This window comes from Anoplophora glabripennis, unplaced genomic scaffold (assembly GCF_000390285.2).
Source record: "Anoplophora glabripennis isolate ALB-LARVAE unplaced genomic scaffold, Agla_2.0 scaffold40, whole genome shotgun sequence".
Classification (NCBI taxonomy): domain Eukaryota; kingdom Metazoa; phylum Arthropoda; class Insecta; order Coleoptera; family Cerambycidae; genus Anoplophora; species Anoplophora glabripennis.
Genome location: NW_019416268.1, coordinates 1108390 through 1135130, shown reverse-complemented (window position 1 = coordinate 1135130; position 26741 = coordinate 1108390). Strand labels below are relative to the sequence as shown.

The window sequence follows — 26741 nt, the reverse complement described above, 5'->3', positions numbered from 1 at the left end:
GCAATTGTTTCTGCCAAATAAAATGGTTAAAAGTAATAATAGTGGTTTATTACATGTTTTGGGAATGGATACTGATGACTATCTATCCCGAGAATTGACATCCAGATATCTACAAAATGTTCGAAGATGAAAGTGTAAATGTTTTATTTACACCACTTAAAAATATCTCTTTGTATCATATTTTAATGTTTCAAATAATTGCGGTTAGGTACTTTTAAATTTACTAAAAACCTAAAGATCTGACTAACGACACATTTTCAAACTGCGGCACAAGGCGTCTGCTCTCTTTACTCAATTAAATTCGCGGCAAACAAAAAATGCACACCATCACTTTTTTACATGGGCATCTCGATTGTACATCTTCCTAGGAAATTTTTAGCGGTACAAGTGATTGGAACACGATGGCTATCTCTCACATAAGAAAGGTGTTGTCTACTTTTACCGAATTCTGTGCCTTCTGACAGAAAAAAAAATGAAGGTGATACAAATGCGGATCGGTCCATCGGACTCATCTGAGGCAAAAAGTGTAGCAGAAGGGATAGAAGGCGTGCATGGAGAAAGGAGATCAGCAAGAACTGAAGATATATAACGAGTTCGACCCCTAGGAGTGCATACACTCTCTCTGCAACTGTGCGCCGACGTTTTTATACATCACCATGAAATTCTTCAGTGTGAGTAATCAATTTTTTAAATGTGGGTGCCGGGTCTGAGGATTGTGTTGTTTTGTGAACGTGAATAGTGTTTTTTACCATGATAAGGAGCTTTTTAGATACACTGAGAAAATGCGATTATTTGAAAAAAGTTTTTTACACACATAAAAATGTTCACGTAAAGAAAATAATATTAATTTGTTTGGTATACTGCAGAAAATGTTAAAAAAACTATTCTGATACATAAATAACCATCTGTTATACATACAGTTAAATATTTTATTAACTGTGTTGATTTGTAGTTCCACATTTCTTTAAATGTTTTTTTTTTAATTCCTGAATGAATCTAATTTTGTTCTGACCTAGGTAATAAGCAATTAGCAATGGAAAATTTCTAAATAATATGATTCCAAAATTTTTATTATTTAATGAAGATTTAGAAAAGTGGAAAATAAATAAATTTGGAGAAAATATTTTAACTACATACATAATACCGTTAGTTGATAGTTTTTTACGTAATAGTTTACGTTTTGGTGAGGGCTTTACCTCAAACTGTTGTTTTTATTGGAAATGGTGATATTTTATGCATTTTTGGCGTGACTTAATATTTGTATTAAGTTTGTCGAAGTTTATATGCCATTATCTTAATAATTAATTGATGGCTTGAGTTAAAATAAAAATAAACATAAAATAAATAGCATTTCTCTAAGTAGTTGAGTACTTTATACATTTATAATACGAGGCATATCGGTGACTTTGCCAAAAACACCTCTTCAACGATTTTAACGGAATAGCATTCAATAGCATAAATTTTATTTTGACCAAAGCCATTACTTATATATTAAAATAACGGCACTTCATTCACATATATTGTTGTAAATTGCTGATGCATGCATTTTATGTAAATTAAATTGGATATGCGCTACAAAAAACCAGTTTCTAATGCTAACATAGTAGAAATTGAAATTATAATCAATTCATCAACCAGTCAATGCAAATATAATGTCGATTATTAAAGAATGTGAAAGTTCAAGTTTAATGATCCACTAGACTATCACAGTGCCCTAAAAAAAGCCTTAGAACTTAGAAGCATATGTGGTACAGTGGGACTAAATAACTTATTTTCCTCTGACTACATATGTACTGAGCCTTAATTCGACTGTTAAGCAGAATGCACACTGGTCAAAATTAAACAAAAAGTTCAAATGAACTGGGAATAAATTATAACACTTACGAAGTTGTGGCAGCTTGAAGTATTTTTATATTTCTTTTAAACGATTTGAAGTGCTGTGTCTGTAAATTTGGTACACGTGTATAATTATTGATAAGTTCCGTGGAAATTTACCTTTTAACAGCCACTTTGATAAAAACTTGGAGTTTCTTTTCTGTCTTGGATAAAAAAGTTTTGGACGCGCAGCATAAAATAATGGTGGTAATTGAAAACATTACTGTGCTTTTTAAATTTTGTTAAAGGGGTTCGATTTTACACTGTTTAAGAAACAAAAAAATTTTCTTTATAAAGGTAACTACAAAAAAAATCTATGTAGTATTATAAGTCTTTAGTGTGTATAGTTAAAAAAAAAAATTGTTGCTGATACAGATGATTTTCAAGCAGGATCATACAGTATGTTAATGATAAACTCCGCCAAATTTTAATGGTAGATTCTACCCTACTGATTATTTTGAAAATTAGATATGTGTATTTAATTCCGGTAGATATTTCAAACAAAAACATATAACAAAATGAAGCATCTTGAGATATATTTAGATAAACGTGACATTTTTAAATTTCCCAGCACGTTTATAGGAATTTGTGTTATTGATGACGTAGAATTGACCATTAAAGTTATAGTATATAGCAGGAGTCGGCAAGTAATTTTAGGTGGGGTCCGGATACTTTTGAAAATTTTTAACGAGGTCCAGAAAAAAATTCATATTTCTTATTTTTTTATTTTAATTTGGACTCAAATTTAATTTGCTTACTAACCATTAAGAACTCGCACACTCACACAATTGTAAAATACTAGGAAAACTGATAAGATTGACACTTAAACGTAAAAAACATTTTTTAAATAATTTATTGAGTAATTTATACTTTCAAAAAATTTTTGGCGGTCCAATATTTTACCTTCCGGACCTGGACCGCGGTCCGCCAGTTGCCGACCCTTGGTATATAGTAAGTAAAGCAGAGTATTTCATTAACACCTTGTATATTCGTAAGGAGTCTTAAAAACCATTTTTATTTGAACTTTTGTCTTAGTTTTGGTCAAGGTTAGGATGCTTCCTAATAAAAGTTTGACAGTCGAATTAAGGGATGAGAGACGCCCTGTTTTATAAATTGGTTTTTGCCAGCTTGACAGTATTCAAATTATAGTAACACCGCTCTGACATAATACTTTTTAGAAAACATTTGCTTTATCAAAAAGGTGTATCGCGTATTATATTTTTTTATTAATAAAGAATATTATTCGTTTTTATAAGAAATGTTACAAATTGATGAAGTTCTAATGAATGAAGAAAATGTTTTACACAATTTTTTACTACAGTTTTAAGAGATATTGGTCTAGAATTAAATAATTGAAAATTGTGATGAACTTATGGATCTGTACCCATTTCACCTAGTTAGTATTAAACTATTACAAAATTAGGAAACCAGATGGTCTCCTTTGAGGAGGATTAATTTTTTTTTAACTGTTAAATTTGTATTTTTTAAACAATTTTACATCCATTTATAATTTTCGTAAATACAATAAATACATAATGATATTAAATATATGATTAAAATTAAAATTAAAAAATTTGGGAAAATATTAATTGATCGTTATTAATTTATAATTATTGTCCTAAGGTATAAAGGAACATGTCTCGTTAGGATTTTATATATTTTGTTTGTATTTGCTGCTTTATTAAAGCAAAAAATGTAAATACCAATTTCTAAATTCTGGTCACCTTATATGAAACATATTTCTAATTTCCAGTCCGCCCTTCTTGTATTGTCCGCCTTGGCCTCCACCAGCGGCGGACCAGTACAACTCAAGCGCGGCCTGCCCACCTACTCGGCCACCACAGCCTCCCCGATCTACGCCTCTGCCAGCGCCGGCCAGCCGTCTTACACGAAGGCCTTCCGGTCCGCTCCTGAACTGAAATCTGTGTCTGCCGCTCAACAGTACGTCTCTCAGCCTGCTCCGTCGTATTCCGGCCCTAGCGCCCAGCAGTACTACCAACAGGCTGAACCTCAAGCTGTCGCCTATTCACAGCCTACAGGGGGCAAGTACGCTGCTTCTCCAGCCGCGCAGAAGGTAAGAGTGCGAGCGAAAGTGCCAGAGTGTGACAGTGGCGTGCGAGAAAGTCGTTTTTAGAGTTGATCGAATGTAAAAAATAATTTCAATATTTAAAAATAATGGACGAAATTTAGCTAACAGTGCTCCTAAACTTAACTCCTAAAACTAAAGCTAAAAGATAAATAAATAAAACATTTAGTATTTAGATATATATTTTTAAAAACGTTTTCAAGGTACTTAAATAAAACAGTAGAAAAAAGTGGAAATGGAAATTAAAAAACCAATAACAATATAATTCAAAATTATATTTTTTTACCATTTTTTTTAAGATGACGTCAGAAGTTAAGCCTGTCTTCAATAAAATTGTAATGTTTAACTGCATTATACGTAAAATCCCTGCAAAATGGGTAAAGCTGAGGCATATTAAGTCTCATTTCATTCTTGTCCAGTTTTCATCCATCAAAACCGCAATGTTAACAGTAAAGCAATGTTATACATATATTACACTAGCTCAGTGGCGGCTCGTCGTATAAAGCAATCCGGGCCTCACTGTAAAATTGGCTCTCACACAGTATATTTTAATATCTACTGTTCTACTATTGATCTAAATAAACAGTTAGGTAAACTAATTTCCAATTACCTATGACATTTATCTAAAATCAAAATAACAGTATATCGTCACTATATATATAATTCATTTAATAAAATTTGTTGTGATCATTTTAGATTCCTCCATTCTGGAAATTATAAACACCGTTTCTCATCGAATTTAATGCTCCTTAAATAAGAATAATTGAGATTTACATTTGATTATTACAATTTCATACAAAGGGTTATTATCACAAGTCGACTGTAATGATTCAAAGTATATTCATTGACTGTGCTAGCGACGGCAATCGAGCTAAAAATCGATGTTCCCGTTCAGGCCGGACATAGGCAGCAAACTTAATAAGAAGTTCGTTTTTAACCTGTCAGAGCGCTTTCCCTTTCACAACGATTTTTTGGACTGGATGATTTCTTGTAAGGAAAGGGGCCGAAGGCAATCTCCTCTCTAGGAAGTCGACGGGTTCAGAATGAAGCTTCGAGCTGAATGCTGACGATAATAGTCATTCATAATAGTCTTCATTTACCTAGAAATTGTGCCGAACTTCGGGATATTTTCCTGTTATTTTAATCCACACAGCATTTTAATCTTTCCGAATTTTAAATTTTTTATTAAACCGCATCGAGCTACCAGCAGTGAGATATAACGACACTATAGAATTTGTTAAAAGATTGAATCTCCCAAATTAGTCAGTCAAAATATAAACAAATTTCTATTGTAAATATCTAGAAAACCAATATATGCATTTAATATTTCCAAAAATAGAGATTATATTTCTAATTATATAGTAATTACATTTTAGCTATAATTTACTTTAATTCGTCTAGAATTAATTAATTTATCTTGTCAGATGCACCGCTGCTGTAATATCAACTCCTAATTCTAAGGATTTGATGTAAATTGCCCAGGACATGTGTCATATTCACACAAAACAAGAAAAGCGGTCTGTTCGTTTGATCAGACATTTTTATTGCCATATTTTCGGACCCACTGAACATGAATCTGAAGTTAATTAGGTGACAGCACCCATTATTTTCGAGAAAATGCCCCATAATTCTCAACAATCGGATTATTTGCGAATACATATGTTTAGGGATAGTAACTTCGAGGAAGAAGCTTCACCTTCTTTGCCAAAACCAACAAAGATTATTTTCATTGGTCCTAGTTAGGTATCTTTGGAGTTGAGGAAGCAGAACCTTGGATGGATCTAGCAAAGTAGCTTGAGTAACGTTAAAAAATCCTGGATTTATATTTCAGTTAGGCCAAGTTTTTTGCTCATAGTGACTCTTCCTATTTCTACTGCCCCAGACACACTGAAAACAGGGATACCTACTTAGTAAATCCAGATTGCTGTCCCAAGATAATAGTAATTATTTTGATACCTCCACAACTTCGCCACTGTTTCAGCTACCGTAACTTTCTTTCAGTTTCCTTTCCAGATTCGCGTTCGAAAATAAGGATGTTCTTCCACGTTACAAAGTATATTTGCAAAAAACCCATTTTCTCGAAAGTTATGGGTGCTATGTTAGTTATATTCTTATTCAACTAATAAGAAACCATAACAACAGGGTCTGAACATAAGAACAGGCCACTTTTTCGTTGTGGGCCTGTGTTACCTTCTGTTATTGTTAATTGATATACAAAAAGCAAGTATTAGAGCAAATTATTAAAATATATATTTAATTCTATGCAAACATTATCACATATAAGTTTTGGTGTATATTTTTTTGAATTATAACAATGACTAACAACCAAATAGAAAATACACCGTCTGGGAAAAATTGTTTTTTGGGAAAACCAGTCTAATAACAGTCATATTTATGTTGCACAAGCAGAAAGAAACAGATATGTTGTTATTATAAAAATGAAAAGATAAATTTACGAATATCTCCCTGAAGATCATGATACGGAAATAATTGGTCGATATCGAATATTGTTGCCTCACAATTTTGGAGAAAGTAACAAATGTCTCTTATTTATTACGTGCATCTGTGGACTTTTATTTTTTACAAACAAAATTTCTCACCTCACCTGACTCACCCGAATAATAATAAAATGAACTAGAGCATGCATTGGCGCAATGTGAGTTAATTAGTAGTCAACGTGAGCGTGAGGATAATTAAGGCCACGAAGTAATAAATTTCAAATTTCATATTTTCTAAAAATAAGCAGGTTGAATAATGCAGTTTTTGCTATCGTATTTTATTATTTTACTTAAAGTAAATGTTGATATTATACTAGTAATTCTCTTTCTTTTTAAAAATACACTTAATTGAAATGGAAAAGAGAAAGTATTTTTCATACAGCTGTTGCTCATTAATTTAATATGACAAATTACCTCAATAATACAGTTAGGTACTTATTTTTGACAATGTGTTTACTTTAATTCATCAACTTTTACAAATTAATGACTTACCATTGTTTTCTTTTATTCGTAAATTGCAAATAACAACTGATACTTTATCCGATGTTGATGATTACTTACTAGTCCAGGTATGTTCAATATAAATCCCTGAAAACATAGTCGCACAATTTTTTCCTTTGAATAATTAAGCATTTCACAAAAAATACGCTTTTACCTAATGGACTGTTCTATTGAAACGACAAACTTCCCAAGAAAAATATTGTTGCTTTTATTTCGGCAAGCGTGGGATGTTGCAGATCTAGTAAGTTATGAAAGATATTCAAATCCGAAGTTTCGAAGTTCCGGATCCATCCAAAGGGCCCTTCGTTCATCCTTTCGCCTGGGTTATAAAGCCTTACTTCTGATAGTAGCAACAAACGGTTAGATTTCAGCTTCTTTGATGTAACTTACTAAAACTAATTAGTAATTAGTTTGATTAAAAGAGACCTTATTATCAAGCAACGGCGTGAAGTGGCGCGAAAATATATGCATGTTGATGAATTCAATATATTACCCAGGCGTTCTAAAAACATTCAGCAATATGCCTTGAAGGTGCTTTTAATCTTACAATGCTGAATACCTAATACATGTGATTCCTTTGTATGATTTCCTTTCGATTTATTTTCTCTTGAGATCCTGTTATGGTATTATAAGATTTCTTTTAAGGAATCTGTATGTTACAGAAGATAACATAAACACAAAGGTGGAACAACTGTTATAGACTGCTTTCTATTAAGGGGAAAGTAATTCGATAGTCCTGAAACTTTGAAAAATACATGAGCCAAAAACATTTAAAATATAATAGACAAGTTATATCGCTGCTTTGAATAAAATGTGATTTTATGTATGGGCATTTTTTGCCTTTGTTATCTCTTTGGTTGTTCTTAAAAACAGACTTAACAGTTTTTCACATAGTACACTTGAATAAAATCGAAAACATGTTATTTCAAAGTTTTATATCAGAAAACTGTCTACGATTGGCTCTGAAGGTGCATTCATTCTAAATTTCAGGAAAAGTATATGGAAAGAGTAATGTCACTAAAATAATGGTTTTAAAGTCATTAGATACTCCACGGAAAGGATTGAGATAAATAAAATTTATTAGATACAATTAAATAATTTACTTGTATTTGCAAGTTAAATTGAATTAAAATGCTCAATAATTAGTTTTAAAAAATAATTTAAAAAGCTAAAATTAATTAAAATATTTGTTGTACAGAATTAAATATTAATTTCTTTTGAAAAACATTTTTTTAATATACTGACGTTTGTTTGGAAATGTTACTTTAATTATTACTATCATATATTTTTTTAGATTTATTTCTAAATTATTTACTTACTAACAAAGAATACAGATATTTTATACAATACAGGGTGATTCAAAACTTATCCAAAAAAACATTCTGGATGTACAGGGAACCCTTACAAATACAATTTTGTAAAGAAAAAATCAAAAAGGTCAGTTCGAAATTGATTTAAAAATACACTTCTGTACGGCACTGGAAACTGGTCCACTGTAAAACCTGACCTCGCACAATGCGACCGGTATGGCGGCGTGATAAAAACGGACAAAATCTTTCGCAATGAAAGAAATATCTAAATAGAATTTTATCGCACCTATTTTATATCGGCAAATTCAAATGCTTTTTTAATTATTAATAAAATTAATTTGTGTTTTTAAATAATAAAATCATTTGACATACCCGATGCTGCAACAGCAATTGTTCAAAATTTTATCCGCTCATGTGTAAACACATTTGGGTCCGTCTTACTCATTTTCTACGAACTAACACAAATGATGTCTTGCTTCACCATAAATTAAAACGATATCCATCAATTCTGAGTTGCTATACACGCAAGCCATTTTTGACACTAACTACTAAATAAATACGACAGATAACGGGTAAAAACTACCGCAACGACGGATTTCAGTATTAGGAGTCACATGGCTCTCCACGCGTATTGCGAATGACGCTAGAGACTACAGTTGTCCAGCTATGTAGTGGTTCAATGTGCTATAACTTCAATATTTTTTTTCTCAGAAACTATAAGGATTTTGCAAAATTTTTTTTTACAATATTGACTCCATTTCTCATGCCGCATCTATTCCCAAATTTTTTTGGATAAGTTGTGAATCACCCTGTATATACAATAACAAATACAAAGCAATACAATATAATAACAGATATTTTAGTGAAAAAAAAATAAGAATTTTTCCAAACAAGGGGAAATGTTAAAGAAAAACAGGGAATTACATTATCTTCTACTCTAATAACCAGATTTGTTGAAATCAACATTTTAATAACCAAAATAAAAGTTATTTTGCTTGTTAGGTGGGAAACTTTTAACTCCATAAGTGCGGTGATTGTCATGCTTCTACCCTTCACGATTCATGCGATGCCTCTATAGCATTTTGCTGGTATTCACCGTAGACTAGAAATATATTAAGTTGATTTTCGGTATACATATGTATCATTTTGTAATAACAAACGCACTTTCTCATCTGACATCATAATTCACCCATTACATAAAAACCAAAAAATTATTTTAATGTCGTATGTTTATTATTGTTATAGCCTACTTATATAATTTCCATTGTCGAATCCATCAAATTTCATTCATTTTGTTTGATATGACGTCATTCCTATTCGCAGCCCCTATCTCTGACCCAAACGTCGCGCGGAAATACTATTTTCCAAATCCCCACCCCGTATTCATTTCGCTTAATTTTCACGGCGTCTGGGTTGACGGATTTGATGTGCTCATCTACCTGTCTACCCTTTCTTATCCCCCGAAGGCGAACATTACATGCCTTGTTGGTTCTGTGAAGAGATGACGCGATTATTTTACTTCGTTAAACAATTATAGTGTCTCAGGGAGACTCCCTTAAACAGGTAAACGTTTCGTAATATGGGTACACGAAGGCTTTGCGGGATTTTAGATTTAATCTCGGATAGAACTGCCGTTTTGTATGTAAACAACATTATGCAAATCTGTGTCTAAGAAGGTAAATTAATTTCCCCTCAGTCATTATACCCTGAAACCTGAATGGCATTTTCTTCTGTCCTTCCTGGTCTTTGATTTAACCCAAATACGTCATTCATTCCCGTAACTTTGAAAAGAGACTGTCAGAAATGGTTCATCAAAAAATTACCAGTAGTTAGAATACATTTCAGCACATAAGTCTCTTTTGGTACTACCTATATTTATTTATTTATAAATGAGTCGTGTTTACATGCGAAACGCATTTTAGAATTAATATAGCAATTGAAAATTAGCATCACAGTGTAATTGTGCTCGGTGATATGAGTTTGTAGGCAATATATTTTCAATTTTTTCATTGTTTTGCTTACAAAACCACAAAACCTTGACTTACTGTATATTGTCGGATTCACAATTCAATTGTCTGTAATGAGATTAGTCTAAAATTAATACAGATTAAATTATTTTTCAATCACACTGTTGAACAAATAATGGATATGAATTAACATATGCTTTATTTATGTGAAGAAATTACTATTCAACTAACACAGAAATTTAGCTTGATTTGCACATTCACAGAAATGTTGCCTGTGTGTTCCTTTATCATTCTCCTTGTAAAAATACTGGGTGTTTTATTTTTAAATCAGTGTTTCTCCATATCTTTGCACAGTTGCCTTTTTGATTATATATTCTAATTACTTGAGACTTTTTACATATTTGTTTAACGAAATTGCTCATATTAAATATTTTAAGTTCCATGTAACGCCATTGTTTCCATTGAGTATTCCATCAACATGGTTAACCGCAATCCAGTGAAATATTTATGTATGGAATTTGATTGAAATACACTTAATACGGCGTGCTCTCGTAGTTTGAATATGTAAATGTTTTCACATGCCACTACTAAAATTTGCGGAACATACTCCGTACATATTTAATGAAAAAATATTTGTATGGGACGATTGGGACCATATAGGAAACGGAACATTTGCTCATATAGTAAAAAATTTGCAAGTGGTATGCACAAAACTGAAAAACTTGTAATATAAATTTTCGTTTAAACACAATGATTAACGTTTTAAAGTTTATTAGTTTTAAACCATCAATTTGTATACCTACGTTCTAAGTAACTGATCAAAATTCTGATAGTTAAACCTCATTTTGTAGTGAAGAGAATTCTGTCAAAAATAAATAGTATACTATATAAAATGTCTCAAATCATATAACACCGTAAATGTCAAAAATTTTCAGTATATTTCCCCCCAGGGTCAGGCCAAGAGAATATTTTTGTTGTCATAATTAATAAACTAAAATAACTCACTTGATGAGTTACAAAATAGGGGTGGAATTCTCAAAAAGACGTTTACTTTGCCTATGAATGAAAGAATCCTTGATTTTTTTAGGGCATTCTTTATTAAATCTGACAGACCGCAAAATTGTAATTACTTTCTGTTTTAGTAGTGTTCATAATAGCAATCTGTTCAAAATTACCTATAAAAATAATGTTTTAAGTCAACGTTTTCCATATAATTGTATTGTAAGTATTTATAAAAATTAAAACTTATATTTCATCATACACTATAAAGAAAGATAAACAAAATCGAAATAGACAAGCTCACAGAAATGTAATATTTACCTGAAATTTTCCAGAATGTTGATGGGAATTTTGAGTCTTGATAATTATTGTACCTGAAGACCAGAGCGCCATTAAAACATATAATATAGATCTTATTATATTAAATTAGTAACAATGTTAAAAATTCTTTTTTATAATCATGTTATATATTTGCAATACACAAATATGTATATACCTAATGCACACGATTTAGTGAGAAAAAATATATAGAAAATTGATAAACATTGAGCTTAAAATATATATCTGGTGAATAAGCAGATATCGGTAAAATATTATGTGCTTTATTTTATTATTCTGCTATGCTGGCTTATGATCAAGTTTTCATATAAATAATTACTGCTTTGACAAGAGATATGCTCATTGTCGTAAATTTCTAATAAAAAGTAAGTTTAACGTTAAATAATACTCAAATTTCATTTTTATAATCTATGAGTTTAAACATTTCTTTCTTGTATTGATATCAATTCTTTAATACTGTAATTAAAACAAAATTGAGAAACTCTGTATTATCATTGGCGCATCCGGCAAATCATAGAAATAGTCAACGATTTTACAGTTTTTTACAATCAGGGCACCTTTCCCTGTCATTTGCGTACTTTGACGTTTTATACACATAATTTTTCATTAAATGTCAAATTAAACCAAAATAATTTTTTTTGGTTTTGTTTAATGCTAGGCGAAAAACAGCTGCTTGCCTCGGGCAGCTAATATCCACGGGCTACAAATGCTCATTTTCTGCCCTTGTGACACATTAGGTACACTGTAGTTACCCTTTATTGATAGTACCACATTTTTTTGTCCATAGTAATAAGAGTAATAAAATTATAATAAATGTCCTTGCTTCAAATTATTTGAATACAAAATGACCACGACAATAAAATTTAGTGCATAAATATGGCAACAAATTGGTGTTACGTAATTTTTTAATAAAAATAGCCATACGGTCTTAATTCTTAATCCAACCCAGTTCATCGTATTTTTAAGAAACATGATAATATTTTTCATCCCATCAACAAATGTGTAACACGAGTTTAAAAATTATTTGTAATCCGGTTGCCTAGTAAATACTGTAACTAACATTTTCTCAACTTCTTCAAACTTGTACATTTCAGCTTATTTATCTTATTATTCTTAGTTCTGCGTTTCGTACAAATTACCTGTCAGACCATATCATATATTTAGTCTTAGTTTGGATAATTACTAGTACCATCTGATTGATTGATTGATTGTGCTATTTGGATTTTACTTCTCGTTGAAATTATAATATCATCCAGAAATGCTAGGCACTACTGTTAGCCCGGTGAAAATAGACATTTCAAATAACGAAAATTCCGACAGAGCTAAATTTTGGTGGAGACCTTGGGTACACCATTAGAAATAAAGTGTCAAAAGTCCCCATCAATCTCATGTGTGCTAAAAAAGTTATTCGGGGTTAAAAGTCAAAATATGAGGTTTTTTGGATTTTTTTCGAAAACGGTATGTTTTAACAAAAAAGTAGCCCTGACAAAAATTATAGATTGCAAAATTGTCTACAAAAATGGTCTTTATACTTTTTTTAAGAATCACCATTCCTGAGATATCGCGATTCTAATAGTTGAAGGAATCACGTTCTCTATGATATGCACACATTTCCACACCACCTGTGAGGTAGTGTACTTTGACGGGTTTTTTTAACGTGGTTTCCCCGACAGGCCTACTCCACGAACTGTTATGACGGAATTTTCAGGAATAATACTCTTTTAACTGTATGATGATTATTGACATTGATATTGGTTATTGACTTTAACTGTAGTCCTGATTTCTTTTGATATTTTAATCTGATTCATACTCTTCAAAGTAGACTTCAACAGTCATGTCTACTTCAATTTCTTCTTCTCCTTCCTCTTCTTCTTGCTGGATGTTCATAAATTCTTCAAATGAAGATGAATCAGCTGTCTCTTCATCGAAATCACATGAATCTTCGTCTGTTGTATACATTTGAGCAAGACTGGCTTTGGCAATTAGTACACGCTGGAGAACACGGTAACCCTACTCTTCTACAACCACATTTAGCACTACATCCTTTTTTGCAATTACAAAAAATAGTGTTTAGAAGTTTTTCCAGAGCAGGTGGAAGTAAAGTTTGAATCGGTTCCAAAGTATTATCTGTTAATTTCCACTTCTGGGTTCAGTTGATTGCCGAACCATGTCTGAATTTGATAGTATACTCGATACAAGTGTTGATTAGCAGAAGCCGATGTTGGAGGAAGATAAGATAGTTGTACTTGTTTCTTGTTTCGTGTATTTTTTACAGAAGTTAAATATCCATATTTATCTACACAATCATTTTTTTGGAGCTCCTTAACAGCAAGGAGAAAGCGAATTCCTTTTGTGATTATTGTTTGAGGTGAAAAATCAATTTCTGCAATCAATCAAATCTTTTTTCCAAATAATTTTAATACTGATGTTTTACCCCTCCTGAACATTGCTGATGTAGTATCGCAGCCGGTTATCGCATGTAAAAATAAGATATGGTTTTGGCATTTTGGATAAGCAGATAAACTTTTTGAAGAATATATTTATGTTCGCTGTTGAGCCTTTCCAGGTTTTAAAAAGTATATAATTTTATCAATTGGAGTCCTTGCAGTGAGTCAACATCTTCACCGACTACAATAGTTGTATTTGTTGCAATAAATTGTTCAATTGCTGTTTCAATTATAAGGACATCTGCGTCATTTTGACTAAGGGACCGAGTTTCTTTTGAGTGTATATTCTCAGAATAGTATAGTTTATACATGTAAGAGACACAAATAGGCATTTTTACTTGCATTAAGTGCCTGACTATGTATATACGTTGCATATATGCGCATATCATGTAGAAGGTGACTCCTTCAACTTTTAGAATTGCGATATCTCAGGAATGGTGGTTCTTAGAAAACAAAGTATAAGGACCATTTTTGTAGATAATTTTTAGATCTATAATTTTTGTGAGATATACTTTTTTGATAAAACTTACTGTTTTCGAAAAAAATCCAAAAAACCTCAAATTTTGACTTTTGACCCCGAATAACTTTTTTGGCACACATGGGATCGGTGGGGACTTTTGACACTTTATTTCTAATGGTCTCCAACAAAATTTAGCTCTGTCGAAATTTTTGTTATTTGACCACTATTTTTATGACTAATTTGACCGGACTATGTTGTTTGCGGTACATTAAGCCATTTATGCATGTTTGCCTTGTTGCGTATTTTCTCTAGAGAGCTTCTGCTATTTCGAATCTTCTCTGTTTGTGTTAACGTCAGGTTTATCATATTCACTGTTTTAGGGCTTACATTAATTTCTCTCAGGGCCATACCAATTGACCTCTTCTGACTCTAACATACGTTTGTTTGAAATTAATGAAAAGCACATGTGCTTTCTTTCGTTCTCTGCCTGTACCTCCCTTAAGCTAAATATTTTGTATTCTCCTATTTTATTTTCTATTTTTGGTCTGTTCTTGATGTGGGATGACAGAACCTCTAGAATTTTGGCAATCCTGAATAAGGATTACAATTTCCAATTTTCAAAGGCCAAGAGGTCATGCAATAATCTTACTAACTAACTTCCCGTGTACATTTTATACCGACTCAGCGTGTGTCCTTTCAAATTTACGGGTTCTGAGCCTTTACTAAACATCTCAGAACCGATTCCGCTTGCTGGAAAGCCGAGCGTCGTACTGGGAACACGACGAGCGATATCTTTGTCGGGTAATTGCGTCTTGAATAATTTAATGATGAGGCGAGCTACCAAAGCGTACGCCGGAGAAATTAAAACTGGTTTGCCGGGAGAATGCCGAGTTTACTTTCGTTTCTGCAGCACCGTGGAGTAAACACGATTCATATTAGTCAACATGTTGTTAATAAGAGTAATCTGACGATAGTTCAGGTAGCATAAAATTGGCGTCCCAAGTGGGGAATGAAATTCGTAATCTGTTTTTGATGCCTTGATATAAAGTCACTGGCAGTTCAGTAATGGGTCATAATATTTTTTCTGTAATCACTGCGAAGCGCTGCTAGTAAAAATGATACAGTTTCTACTTGCTTGGAATGATTCTTTTATTCCTTGAATGATTATTGTTAAACTTAAATGTCAGACCTATAGTTTGTCAGTTTTTCATTATACAGGGTGTCCCATTAATATTGCGAAAAAAATCAGGGGGAGTTTCCTTGACCAAAAATAATAATGAGAGTTCCTATAAACCTATGTCCGAAAATACTTCGTTTCGGAGATATGCGGTGTTGAAATTTAGAGAAAATACAAGGTTTTTACTAATATCTGGAGAACCCTAATTCCAATTTTTTTTCAATTTCATATATTTTATCTTTTTTAGCGGCGTCCGGGGACTCACTCCTGTTGATATTAATAAGTAAACATATGAGACGTCACTGCTTTTTCTTAGGTGTCATACTTTTTTCTAATTATGCGATTAAAAATACAACTATTTTGTCTCTTTACTTTTTTTGATATCTTGCTTCGTTTTCGAGCAAAAAATTAATGTCCTTTTATATGCATATTCTTAAGGGTAGTTGAAAACAAAAATAGAAATTCAATGTTTTAGTTATTTACTAATCAACTTTAACAATACATTTGAAGGAAAACAATGTAACAAGCTGAGAAACAATGCATACAATACATGCACAGGCGTTACAACAGTTGTTGAAAATGTGCACTTTCAACTCTAATACAGGCATCTATCCTACGACACATTGATTGGCGAACCCGTTCAAATATTCCGGCTGTGTGTCTAATTGTTTCACAGGATGCGACAATGCGGTTTCTTAATTCGTCTATGGTTTGCACTGGAGTCATATAAACCAAATGTTTGAGGTGACCCCAAAGGAAAAAATCCAACGAATTTAAGTCGGGAGAACTCGGAGGCTAGGGTTGAGTGCCTCTTCGACCTATCCAGCGATTTGGGTTGATATTGTTCAAATATTCACGTGCAGCTAAACTGAAATGGAATGTCATCCAAAAGTACGGGCAATTCATTCTCAAGAAAACGAAGATAAACATCTCCAATAAGCCTCGGTGGTAAAAAAATGGGCCTATTAAGTGATCTTCCACAATTCCTACCCATGCAATCACACAATTAAGCTATTAATTTTTTGCTCGAAAACGAAGCAAGATATCAAAAAAAGTAAAGAGACAAAAACCTTGTATTTTTAATCGCATAATTGGAAAAAAATATGACACCTAAGAAAAAGCAGTGACGTCTTATCAAATTACGTCAGAAGGCGTCTACCGTTTTTATAAACAAACATACCAAATTTCAAAAAAATCGGAATTAGCGTTCGCCAGATATTAGTAAAAACCTTGTATTTTCTCTAAATATCAACACCCTGTATCTCCCAAACGAAGCATTTTAGGATATAGGTTTATAGGGACTTTTTTTCTTAGTTTTAGTCAAGGAAACTCCCCCTGAATTTTTTCGCAATATTATTGGGCCACCGTGTATATCAAAGTCGTTTTTCATATTTCTAATGCATTTTCTGCAATGCTCGATATTTATGACAAAAGTTTATTGTTTAATTTTATATGGTCTAACGAGGTAAACAACATGTTACGCAAAAAAAATGGAAGAAGATAGGATATCAAAATTGTTGCAAGTCTGTCTCACCATCCTCTGTCCAATTATTAACGGTTTAGAAGTTAAAGGATGGTGAAGTTAAAAATAAATAAAATTGTGACTTTAAACCTGTGTCAACCTCTAACTCTGTCAGCGAAAATAATTGAAATGTATGCTACGCCAATGAATTACTTTTTTAATTGTGAATTTTTCGTCAAACTTTAACAAAAAAATGAGCTTATCAGCACATTTTTTAGATAGAACTAAACCACGTGAGAATGAGAATATAAGGACAATAATAATAACAATAATAATAGTAATACTAATAATATTAATAATAATAAATGAAAAACAACTAACTTGCCCTTTTCTACCTTATACAGATGAAGTTAATTACCCTCTTAAGTATAATAATGTAGTCCCTCGCCCCTCTAAATGATTCAATTAACAATTTTTTCCGGATAAAAAGTTGGCATTTTTACATCGGTGCCAGTTCCGTTGTAAACTAATCGTCCGGAGCGGCGTTTCATAAGGCCAAATATTTAACGGGAATCCTCCGGGAGTCATAATAAAGAGTTGAAAGGGGATTTTAATAAACCGTTGGAAACAAATGTCTCAGAGTACAATAAAGGGAATAATTAATTCTGGAGAGGAGGACACTTAGTCGGAGATTCCAGGGGTACAAATATTCGTGTCAATGCGTGGTTTTAAAATGTAGTGTCGAGTTCGAAATACAAAAAGAACAAAAGGGATGTGGGATGGTATAACCTTGAAGTTTTATGTTCTAAATGTAAAGTTAATACAGAAGAATGAGTTGTTGAAAGTTCAGTAAATGCTTTCAACTGCTGCCATATCAGAATTGATTTTAGTTTTGTTTTTTAGTATATAAAGCTGTTCATTATAATACTAAGACTATAATGAAATTCGTTATTGTACTAGTACTATAATAGAAAAAAAATCACCTCATGAAAATTTATTCGCATTAAACTATCTATTTTACACAGTTTACAGTTTGTTAAATTAATGGCAAAACTAGTTGATTAATTTTCTTGTTGTATTTGTATTACCTCCAAAAATTGCTGAAGATGTCGATAAATCAGAACCAGGATCTGACAAAAATTAAGCAAATAAATAAACAAAGTACGTCAGCAAATCTTCCTCATGTGTCATATTCTTCGTATGTTTACTTGTACACAACGCAATTTGATATAGAATTTGTGATTTTTCTGATAGTACGGTATATTAACCTATTATTTTGAAATGTTACCTATGCATTGCAAATATTCAAATTTAAATTTTTAAGAATTTAGTACTGAGGTACCACAGGGAACCATATTGAGTCCATTTCTGTTTATAGTGCATATTAATGTAAGTAACGCTTTGAAAAGATATTTTATAAATTTATTTGCACTTATTAGGACACATTAATCTCAGTTTATGGCGACCTTCCATATTCCGTATAGTATACTAATTGATGTATGTAATTCGAATTATAACGGATCATTATGGTACACTCCGTGTTATAGACAATATTTTCAGCTACCATTGTTAATATCCTTATAATACAGGGTTTCCCGAAATTCATGCAACAAAATTTGGTTATAGATTCTTAAGACAAATTTAGGGGACCCATATTTTTTCTTTTTGCCAACTGGCCCCCTATTTCGGAGTTACAGCCCCCTGAAGTCTACATAATTGTAATTCTGACGAATAGTATGTTGATAAAATACAGGATCACCTAAGGCAAGTCAAGGAATACATTTTTTTCATTAAAACTACTCTTCGATCTTAATGCAATAAATATCCATGTCAAGAACAAGAACAAACAAAAATGGCGTGCACTGTAGATGATGATTGTAAAATAATAGAGACATCGAAACGCATTTCAAATGACTTGCATAAAATCTCCAACCGTTATGTCGTTAACAAAAAAACTTTCACTCAGCGACCCAAATAAGTCATCTTATGAAAGAATTTCACTCAGACCTCGCCGCCACTGGTCCTCATTCCCTTTACTCGACTTTTAACTTTCAGAGAAAGTGTAACAGGCCGAGGAGTGGCTGCTTTAATTTGTCGGCGACTTTTTCTTCGGCTGATCTGATTGATAACCCAGAATCCACCTTGGCCATGGTAATTAGAAATTTTCCAGAGGGCACCTGTTGACTTCCACCAATAAATCTCTTCTATTGAAAACGGTCTGACAGCGACTCGAGACTTTTTTTAGCTACTGCCAGATCTAGGTTAGCGGGCAGTTATCGAGTATTTAAACTTAGAACACACTAGTAATACTTGTTGCGGAAATATCTATTACGTTATTTTAAATAAAAGCGTTTACAATAGAGAATATGAAAAATACGACACAAATCGTGTTGCCAGTCAGCCCCAAATGGCTGAGTGACATACCTGATAATAGAACTGTTCAAAATTTTGCCCCCGACGTGTAAACACATTTGGGCTCGTCTTACCCAGTTTCTACGAACTAACACAAATGTTGTCTTCCTTCACCATAATACAAATGTTGTCTTGTTTCACTATAATAGAAAATGTTGTCTTGCTTTACCGTAAATTAAAACGATATCTATCAACTCCGAGTTGCTATACACGTAACCAATTTTTGACACCTAAAAAACTGATATAAACACTATCGCAACAACGATAATACTAAAATTGGGGTAGCTCAGCGGTGTAAAGGTTGAAAATACTATTATCAATATCTTTTTTCTCGGAAACTGTAAGGATCTTACAAAAATTTTTGCGATATTAACTCGCAATGTATCTATTCCCAAATTTTTTTGGATAAGTTATGAATCACTCTGTATCTACACTTACTTAACTATTTCGCACCCTGTATGAAATTTATTACATGCACCATTTTTTTTATATTAGAACAAGAAGTGCCAAATTTTGAAAAATACTTGATGTTTTTCAATTTTTTTTTGTTCGGTGAAATTACATTACTTACAACTTTTCCCTTTGACTTCGCAAAACCACTTATCGAATTAGGCACGTAACGTAGGCTTTATCAAAGTTCCCCAGGCTTTAAAGTATAAATATAAAATAACTAGACATCTAATTGTCTCTCCGATAAGTATCAGCCCACGTCTGTGAGCCTATAATGCCTCTGGAAAGAAATTTCCTTTGACGAATTGGGATTGCTCTAAAACGGAGAATTAAACAACCTGCTCTGACTGTTTCTGTCTTCCTCCTCCTCCCGAGAGAAGATGAAGTAGTTAAATTAATTAAAAACTTAATTCTAAAGAGCCGATCCAGATTGATTCTGTTCCCATCTAAGTTTCCTAATTCGGTGACAACCTTATTGCACAAACCGGTTGTAATGGGAATTATACGTAAAATTTGTCGCTTAAGCTTCAAGCACAAACCGGTTTGTGCATGTAATGGTGGGGCAACGCCTTAGCTATCTACAGGGTCGGAAAGTCCCCATGGTTCATCGGCCGTTACGTGAGATCGATAAAGAAAGTCATAGAAATCCGTGCGATAGAGAAAGATGGCTATAATGAAGACGTCTAATAGTCACCGCCTATTTCGCCCTTCCACAAATAAGATCCACTTCTTATTTGTGGCTACTATAATTTTTCATATATTCATTATACCAATAGAGCTTTTTAGTAGGCAACCCCATGTATACATTGTCATAAAGAATTTCTCAGTATTTTTAATAGATCGATCGGACATAAGTGCCAAAAAAATGTTTTCTTTGTCCTGATATCGCGATATTCTGGTAATATATATATTTAAGCAGTTTCAAACCACAAGTGACAAACTAAAAGAATTATAGAATTTATATTTTTAAATTTATAGAGCAATATTAACTTTTACAGTAATTAATAAACTAAAATTATATTAATGTTACTGAGCAAGCGCATTCAAGTTAATTTCATGTAAGTGAAGTAGTCTCGCAACAGGATATCATTCTAGGAAAGTTTGGTTTTGGTTAAGAGTACGTCTATAATAAATCACTTGAAAAAAAACACTCAATAAACAGACTGACTCGGAACAACACCAAGAAAAACAACAAAAATACTTAGCAGAACTAGAAAATGTCAAGATTAAACAAAAGAAGAGAAAAAACGCTAATAATGACAGCGATGACATATCAACAAGATCTCACCTGCATATGAGGTTATTCTTCCAGAGCATTAGGAATAACATGGATAATGTAAAATTTTTGCTTTATTTACATTTAATGATATTCTTTCATTGGTGCATCTATTTTACGAAACATGTGTTGGCCCTTCTTAAATACTTCTAAATCCTTGTAAAAATAAGTTAATTTGAATTTGTTCATTTCTATAGCATCTATATAAATAGTAAACAAGGGTCAGATTCGATGTGTACAATTTCAACAATGTCAGTTTGTTGCGGGTTGTCATTGTTCATTGTAAGCGAATCACTTATATTGGTGACACTAAGATTTTGGGATTTTTAGTTTATTTAGTATTGTAATAATTTATGAAGTGTTAACAATGACATTTAGCTTAGCCTGCTGGTCATAGAATGGTTGACATTTATCCAGTTCTATAGTTTATAGACGGTGTTCCAAAATAACATGTAGATATTTTAAGGGAGGTTGCTAAGGAGATTTTATGAAGAAAGCTTCGTATAAAATGCTTGGTTTTCAATATGCGAGGTATTCAAAATTGAACTCTGAAGATTGTTTTCTGTTACTATTAGCCAAAAGCGTGAATGATATTTTGTGCACATATTGAACTTGTTATGCCTTCCATTTAAAATTAGAGTTAACAACCAGAAATTATCACAGTCTGGTTAAAACGTCATATTTTTATTTGTTACTATTTTTTTTTTAATTTGATAAAATAAATTTTTCATGCAAATATTGAGTTTAGTGTCATAGCACCATTTTTTAAATAAAAGTAAAATCTTTGGTACATTTTTAGATTTTCAAAATTACTATCCTTTCTTTTAAAATCATTGTTATTTATGCTACATATTGAGTGAGGTAAATTGCCAAAAACGGGCAAATGAGGATTTGGCAGAAGTATTTTAATTGTAGATAAAATAGCTAATTTTAAGACTCTATCTCTTGATTTGATAATATTTCAAGTTTTTATTTATTCCTAAAATAATTTGCATATATGTGTTACAATATAATTCAATGACAAGTTGGTTTTATTGCGGAATTGTTTGTTTTTTTGGCTTCAATGTAGCGTATTATTTTCACTCATAATTAACGGGTTTGAATGAGCCTAAAATCTATTTTGTTGTTGAAATACTCTACCAAAAAACATATATTCACATTCTTAAATTTTCAATTTAATTTGTTCAATGATTTTGAAAATGTTGTCAGAACTAAATAAACGTTGAAGTGTTCCATTTCTAAAAAGACACATTTACTATTAGCACATTTTCGATCTAATGTAGTTTATTGCTCTCAGGGAATTTCCTGATAACCTCTCTTATTAAAAATTAAAAAAAAATTTATACTTAGAAAAACTAATGAGCCCTGGCATAGAGAAATATGAATTACCTACCTACAATACTGTTTCTCTGTGTAATAATAATGCTACCTACTACTGTGAGACTGCACTTTTTGCGGCTTTAGATATATAAAGAAGCAAATATTTTTCATCACTTGGACATTTCATACTTTCTTTACCCTCATCTTTGTCAATTTTAATAACTCTCTGTAGTTTTTAAAAAATTATTCTCTAAAACATAGTTTTCGAAGTCGAAAAATAAAAAAAATTCATCGTTCTTGAATACAAAATCCGTACTTAGAATAAAAAATTACTTTATGCATTTGCTAAGTATAAGACGCCGCTCTGTAGTTTCATCCTGGTTACCTTGCATCATTACCCCGATTCCTTTGTTCAGCTGCGAAACAAAAGCTGTACGCGTGATGACATTCCAAGTCAAAGAGGTGTCCTTTTATTGCCTGGAGCGTCTGTAACTCGCATACTTTCGGGCTTCGTGAAATTGGAATTTTCAATGTTTAACTTCTTACTTTGAGCGAGGTATTGTTCCGAGGGAACGCCCCTTGGTGATTTACGTAACGGAGTTTAGGGGAATTAGAGCTACAGAAAGTAAACTACTAATTTGCAGAAGTTGGTGTTTTCTTTGGGGTTGGAATAAGGACGGACGCTAGCTTCTTCATATGCCCCAGTAAAATACCGGGGAAGTTTGGGAGTTCTAAGCAGTATAGCCAAACTTTTAATTAACTAGGGCAAAATACAGAGTTATTTTTCAATCGAATATCAAACTGGTACACATAAGTTCGGTTAGTTTGGTTTGAAAGTACCGAATATAAATGGTCCGCTTCGCGGATGACGTCACGTCAGTGGTGATAGATATGTATAATCAGTAGAACGATATGAATTAAAAATTATTTTAAATTAAACACAAATAAAATGGGAATAATCCTGTGGCCAAAATAAGTATTGCAAATTCAGTTATGATTAAATATAAGACTGTAATATTTAGTTAATAAACTATATAGATTTGCCAATCGAAAACTGGCAATGATAGGTTTGTTTTTGCAGCAATCAAACTGTTTTCAAACTATCAGATATGCTATGTTAGTTAAGTTGTCACGTGCTATTAGAGTTTAAGGACACCAATGGTCAAATACGAGTATTTCTGACAGTTTCAAATCTTTCCTCAACAACTGCAGACCTGATATTCATGGCCACTCACCGAATGACAACCTTCCACAACAATACATTTATGATTCTCGAATACAGCAAAAGAGGTCGCAGGGGATTGTTAAAGGTTTACAAAATATTAGCATGCATCTATCTTAACAGTTTTCCAGAAAAATCAGGTTCTTTTCTAAAGTTCGAAAAAGTAGCTATGTAACAGCATCAAGAAGGCCTTGCAAAACCACCTTTCTCTCACATTTCATCAAAACTGGGACTGACGGTGTTAATATTTACTGGCATGTTTAAAAAGTTGACAAGCAAAAGTAAACCACTAACAACAACTAAAACAAAACGCAAAACGAAGCAAACTAAAACCTGAACACAACAAGGAAAATAATACTTAGACCGCTGATTTACATCAATTGCTCGAAGTGTCCTCCATTTTCATTAATACACAAACCAATTCGGTTTTTAAAAGACTGATTGGTTAGCATGTCTGGCGTAATTTCTTGGAATGCTACTGTAATGCGCTGCCACATATCTTCCGCGGTAGTTGGTGGTGTAACGTAAACTTTGCTTTTTATAAAACCTCATAAAAAGAAGTCGCAACTTGTTAAATCTGGACAGCTTGAAGACCAACTCACTGGTCCCCCAAACCCAATCTATCTGTTGGGAAAAGTTTCGTGTAAACACTGACGAACCGCAGCAGTACTGTGAGGTGGAGCACCATCATGTTGCATCCACATTCTTCGAAGTGTAGCTAAAGGAATGTCGCCTAACAAATCTTCTAGAGTGTTTGTTAAAAAGTTTAAATACCTAAACTGCTTCAGTTAGATGCTGGTCAAAAAAGAATGGTCCAATGAGATGGGTCCCAAAATTGCTCCCCACACGTTCAAAGACCATCATTGGCTATGAGTTGTCTGGAATTGGTGAGGATTTACTGTGTCATAATAATAGCAATTATGACTATTAATGAAACCATTTTTATGAAAAGTAGCCTCATCAAAGAAAATGACCATCAAAAAAATCATCATCTTGATTTAACATCTCAAGTGCCCACTGACAAAACTCCAGTCTCCGTTGAAAGTCTACTTTTAGTAACTCTTGGTGTAATTGCATGCGATAAGGATGTGCTGTGCTGTGCTTTCGTAAAATCCTATGTATCGACGTTGTACTAATACAATTGCAAGGCCTTCTTGACGCTGTTACATAGCTACTTTTTCGGACTTTGGAAAAGAACCTGATTTTTCTGGAAAACGGTTAGAGATACGTATGGACAACCTTATAAAGTCTGGGAAGCACCGGACTATGATACGAAAGTAAATTATTCTCTAACGACTCGTGGTGGACTATTGTAATTCTTTTATCGTACTATGTTGATATTTTTTATACGTAATAATTTACAAAATTTATCTTAAGATTTAAGGAATTATTTACACGAATCAAAGAAAAATATAAATATTGGAAAGTAATTTTTCTTTTACTTAATCTGTCATTTCTTTCGCCAAAAAAAGAATTTTATAATGGTGATAAGCTTTATACACGTCAGTATTCTAATATTTCAAATAAAATAATTTAGAACCGTTTCGCACTTACTGTAAATGATATATAGGGCAGACTTTGGTAATTTGTAAAGAGACTAATAACTTCTGGTTGTGAGTCACTATGAGTAAAAGTATTTACTAGCTTCTATGCATGCGGGACAATTATTAATTTCTATTTGTTTTTGCAGTACTCCTTCGCATCGCAACCTGAACCTCAACAATACTCTTCTGCTGCTGACGTTTCCTCCTTCAGCTACTCGAGCCCTGTAGTGTCTTACAACAACCTAGGCTTCCTTCATCAGATCATTGGAAAAGGAGCTGGTGCTCAACAGCAACAACCACAACAACAGCAACAGCAACAGGTTTACTCAGCAGCTCCAAGGCCAAAAGTACAATATACTTCTTCCCCAAGCCAATATTCAGCACCCCAAAACACCTATGACATTTCAAACGCTTACCAAGGCGTAGCTCAGAAAGCTGCATATTCTGAATCTCCTCAAGCTCAGTACCAAGCCCAAGCACAAGCCCAAGCTTATGCTCAAGCTCAGGCCCAAGCAGCACAAGCACAAGCTTTGGCTGAAGCCCAGGCCCAAGCTAAAGCTCAATCTCAACAGCAACAGTCTCAGGCTCATGCTATTACCTTCCAAACTTCATCTCCTGTAGCTCAGAAGCTTTCCTATTCCTCAGCCCCTAGCTACCAAGCCATCCAAGCCTTGCAAAAGCCTTCCGCACAAGTGAATTATGTGGGTTCTCCACAGCAGGTCGCTTACAGTGCACCACAAGGTTCCTCTCAAGCTTATGAAACCGCTGCCCATTCCGCACCCCAAATTTCCTATTCTCAGCCAGGTGCTCAACCCCAGTATTACTCGGTGCCCCAAGGTGCTAAGTACCTCCGAGCAGGAATCACTTACGCCCAGTAATTTTTTTATTTTTTTTTAGCTTTAGGTGACTATTTCTTGAATCTTTTGTAAATATTTTTTTTCTTTTCTGAGAAAAGGCAGGCTGTATATCATATTATTGTTTTTGTATAAGCGCGAATAAATGTAACGTTTTCTATATTCTTTGTATGATTTTCCTATTTTCTTAACCTATAGAGGTTGAGTACAGTTGAGTATCTACGATTTACTGAATACTCACGACTCACTCACGAATTACAAAAAATGGTTTCAAACGAAACTTATACCAAAATTTCTGCCATATTAATAATTGACATTGCAGCATGTCATAATGTGCAAGCTAAAACATATGAAATGGAGCAATTGTTATTAGACAAAGAAATTCAACCTTGACAGTTGGACAGGTACCTTTCACTAACGAATTCTATTTGCAAATATTGAATTCTAAATACATATATGAGTGGTAAATGAATACTGAATACTGTCGAATAAAAGTATTCAGTACCTACTTGAATACCAATTACACAAATATTGTATTGAAT

The 26741-nt window shown here is 32.8% G+C and overlaps 1 protein-coding gene across 1 annotated transcript; it reads left to right on the top strand.

The window, feature by feature from the left end:
* Positions 1–606: 606 nt before the first annotated feature.
* On the top strand, positions 607–26331 carry LOC108903253 (transcription elongation regulator 1-like). Its single transcript, XM_018705354.1, has 3 exons — positions 607–671; positions 3629–3949; positions 25492–26331. Exons 1-3 carry the CDS (start codon positions 657–659, stop codon positions 26221–26223), a joined length of 1068 nt encoding a protein of 355 aa, XP_018560870.1. The 5' UTR covers positions 607–656; the 3' UTR covers positions 26224–26331.
* Positions 26332–26741: the final 410 nt, after the last annotated feature.

Excerpts from the sequence above, each read along its gene's own strand:
- LOC108903253 (XM_018705354.1), top strand. Across the intron at positions 3,950-25,491 it reads CTTCTCCAGCCGCGCAGAAG|TACTCCTTCGCATCGCAACC; the intron begins GTAAGAGTGCGA and ends TTGTTTTTGCAG.